Source organism: Platichthys flesus, chromosome 6 (assembly GCF_949316205.1).
Source record: "Platichthys flesus chromosome 6, fPlaFle2.1, whole genome shotgun sequence".
NCBI lineage: Eukaryota > Metazoa > Chordata > Actinopteri > Pleuronectiformes > Pleuronectidae > Platichthys > Platichthys flesus.
The window spans coordinates 17113701-17117533 of NC_084950.1; the positions used below are offsets into that span (position 1 = coordinate 17113701).

Sequence of the window (3833 nt, forward strand, 5' to 3'; positions counted from 1 at the left end):
TACACTTGCTGAGAAGTATTCTGTCAATCAATGTGATACTAAAAATACATTCACTTGTAGTTCCAGAGCCACCTCTTAGATTAGACCACGACCCTTAGCACATGTGCTACATTCAAAGGTGAATTCTTGAAATGCCCCATTCATAGGATTTAGTGGTATCTAGTGGTGAGGTTGCAGATTGCAACCAACCCAATACCCTTCCTCTCGCCCCTTTACTTTCCGCGCCTGTAAGACTTTGACTTTGTCCGTTGTGCACTACTGCAGAAATATGGTGGGGCGACATGGTGGATGAGGCCCCTCCTCATATGAAGGGGTCATTCTAAACTACCCAAAACACAACAATACTTTGTTTCAGGTGATTATACACAAATTAAAACATAACTTTTAATTCTATTTTATTTCTGCCGATAGATCCCGTTAAATTCTACATAGTGGCCCTTATTGTATATTGGGCTCAGTGCCTGAACATACAGTGAACCCGGGATTGTGTACGGCTGCCTCAAGGCAAAGCTCTCCACTTTCCTTATTAGCCGAATATCAGAGATACCTCAGAGCCCACTGTAACCATTCAGTGGTTAGCTGGTTTGTTGAGGCAGAGTGGAGGTGAACTGAAAGGTCTGCAGTGAGAGGCTGTGGGTTAGGTTTCTCTGAGGTTATGGTCATTTTCCCCTGGGAAAGTGGTTGGCCTGGCTGTTTACTTTGGAGTAACCCTGCCCCTCCCCTCATACTGTAAACTCTCTGCTTGGTAACCAATGATTACCTCCATTGGTGCACACCTGTCATTTCTGACCTCCAAATGAGTTATTCATACACTTCAAGTCGACACTGCTGCAATTTGAAATAGATTAAAAATCCCAGAATTTCCAAGCCCATGGTAAATATGCTCTTTGTTATAGGTTGGAATGGATGCTGCGTGGGCGCCACCTTCTTGTCACAGCAGGTGTATGTTGAGGGGTTGTGGGGAGAGAGGCGAGGGTTGGGAGTTCTGGGAGGGTGTTGGGACTGGAGTTAATGGGTACAAGCGAAGGTAGTGCCTGCATCTTCACCCAAAGAGGAGTTTGGCTTTCTCTCAGTGCCTCTCTCACACAGCCTCGCTCACAGTGCTGGACTGAACGAGCCCGTGAGACTACCGCTGAGGACTGAGGGGAGCTGAGAGCAGCTCTGCAGCTCATGTGCTGCTGGTTTCTATCTTTATCCCTCTTTTAATTGGGACGCTGAGGAGAAATAAATAGCTCAACACACACTGTTGGGAGGCAAATGAATGGAGCACGTTGACAGGGGGATTTCCCCAGGCTGTTTTCACACCAATGGATCTGGACACAAGTTTTGAACTGGCCAAATTGTATTTGGCTGAGTACTTTTTTTGAATGGTTTGTAAATTAATTTTTGTAACAAGATCATCTCTAAAGAGCGTGCCGACTGAGCTTCTAGTGGATTTTCACTGTACCAATTTACATCACGTAAGTCAAACTCTCTTCTTAACTGTTTGTGCCACCTGGGAGATTTTACCTACTCAGGATCTGTTATTTTTACTCAAGCAACATAAACTAATAAATGACTAAAGAATTTAGTATCAATTCATAAACCAAAGTTTAGATTAATTCAATTTGCTTTATTAAAAAAAAGTGACTAATATAATGTTACTTTTCTTCTTCAGATCTTTGGCTTAAGGATGTGTTCAATAGTCCTGCTTCATCATTGGAGTCTGGCTGTGTTCTTGCTGTGCTCCCCAGTGACTCTTGATGGGAGACCAGTTGATGCACTTAGTATCAGAACGTGAGTTATTTTTTAACATTGATTTAAAAAAGCATAAACAAATAAATGAATGGTATGCAATATGGGATTGTAAAAATTAAGACATATTTAGAAGCTAGTTAAGTATATAAAAAAAAATTGTCTTGTTTCCTGATTTAGAAATCAAATCAACAGATCTGAATAGATTGAGTTGATACAGGAGTTTTTTTGCTGTTTCAGCTCTTGCTTGTTCGAGGGTCTTAAGCTCAGACTCATGATGGCTCTCAGAAACTTGTTAATGCTGCCACCTACTGTACTGTGAGCTTTAATGGAGCCTAACTGCTCCACACGTAAACTCAACTCCACAGTCTGGCATGATAAAACAACAAGGGAAAAAAATCTAAAATAGGCAAATCTGAAATTACAAATTTGATTCTATCAAAGACGATCTTAGAAAATTTCGAAATTACAGAATAGAGATCACAGCAGATTTGTAACAAACTACCGGAAAAAAAATCTCTCAATTTTAAGTCATTTATGATGCTCATGATGACTTTCTTTGTTTTAAGGAGGAGATCGGTGAGTCACGCCCAGCTGATGCATGACAAGGGCCGATCCTTGCAGGAGTTTAAGCGTCGCATGTGGCTGCAGGAGCTGCTGGAGGAGGTGCATACGGCCGATGAGCAAGCACCACATGTGCAAAGTAGAACTCCGATCCAAACCTTCAGTGGGAATGCTCTACCCCAAAAGCCTCCAGGGGCCACCAAAAACCTGCCTGACAGATTCAGGCTGGACAAAGAGGTCACAAACTTGCCCCAGGAGACCAACAAGGAACTGGCTTATAAGGACCAGCCACTAAAAGGAGCCACAAAGCGGAAAAAGAAGGTGAGGTTAGGCCGGCGCAGGGAGAATGACAAGAGGCGGAGGCGGGCACGGTCTACCACAATCACAACAAAGGAACCATGAAGGATGCAGTTACTTGGTTCAGAGACTCCTAATAGCCTTTATATGGTACTGCACTAAGATACTGACACTACTCCAGCTGGACTGAGGTCTGACAGACTGGAACCACAGCGGACTCACTCAAAGTCATATAAGAAGCCCGGGGCTGTGCTTGTATGATAATATTTGCTATCTGTGTACCATTTTAAAGCAATCTCATCCCATACATCCTGGAGTTTCATCGTAACATCTTCTTAGGTCCGTATTTATTCGGATAATTTTCACGCCTCTTTAGCCCTGACTAAATTCAAAACAAAGCACACAGTATGTTATAATCTCTAAACAGTGTGCACAGGTAGAGCATAGAAGGAAGTATTTATTCCCTAAATATAATGTTTCTTCAAACATCTGGATGCTGAGTGGTCAACTTTAGTTCGGCTCCGTTGACTATCATGGACTTACAGTTACAAACTGTTCATTTAATACATCTGTTTGAACTGTGCTGACATAATTTATTTCACTTTGAAAGTGTGTATTTATTTGTGAATGTATCATGGTGCTGCTGACTAAATTCCATAATGCACTTTAGTTATATCCTGTAAATGTTCTTTTGTGGTTGCGTTTTATTTTGATGTTTCTGTTTTGATGGACGTGCTTTCCTCTCCCCCTCAAATCCCTCATGGACTTGTAACTTATTGGTTGCTTCATCAGACTCATTCTCATCATTCTGCATCATAGGTTATATTTTTATAGAATTAGCCCCAGTCAGGGACCGTCAGATCCATTTTATGTTCTCCACTTGCACTGAGAACATACTGTACATGTTTCCAGTTATTCAAACATTAAAAATGTACCCATTAGAAATATTTTTGATTCATGGTGTCTTTGTTCACCAGTCCTTGGCCTATCTGGTAAAGAGGATCAATCATTGATGGGGCAGCTGATGGTCAATCTCCAGATTATATCCTGAATTGCTCCCAATGAGTGTCTGTCAAATGAATGTGATGCACTTTATCATTTATGACAAGTACAAAACTTGTTGTCCCTTGAGCACATATTTTAAGCACTAGTGGTCTCAGGTGTAACTTGCCCTTCTTCATCGAAAATGTTATGAATCAACTGATTATTTAAGGTTTACTTCGTGCCAAATTACAAAC

The 3833-nt window shown here is 41.5% G+C and overlaps 1 protein-coding gene across 1 annotated transcript; it reads left to right on the forward strand.

The window, feature by feature from the left end:
- The first annotated feature begins 1021 nt into the window (after positions 1 to 1021).
- LOC133955555 (parathyroid hormone-related protein-like) lies at positions 1022 to 3509 on the forward strand. The gene is made up of 3 exons (XM_062390448.1): positions 1022 to 1460; positions 1658 to 1776; positions 2304 to 3509. The coding sequence occupies exons 1-3, from the start codon at positions 1368 to 1370 to the stop codon at positions 2698 to 2700; spliced, it is 609 nt and encodes a 202-aa protein (XP_062246432.1). The 5' UTR covers positions 1022 to 1367; the 3' UTR covers positions 2701 to 3509.
- The last annotated feature ends 324 nt before the right edge of the window (positions 3510 to 3833 follow it).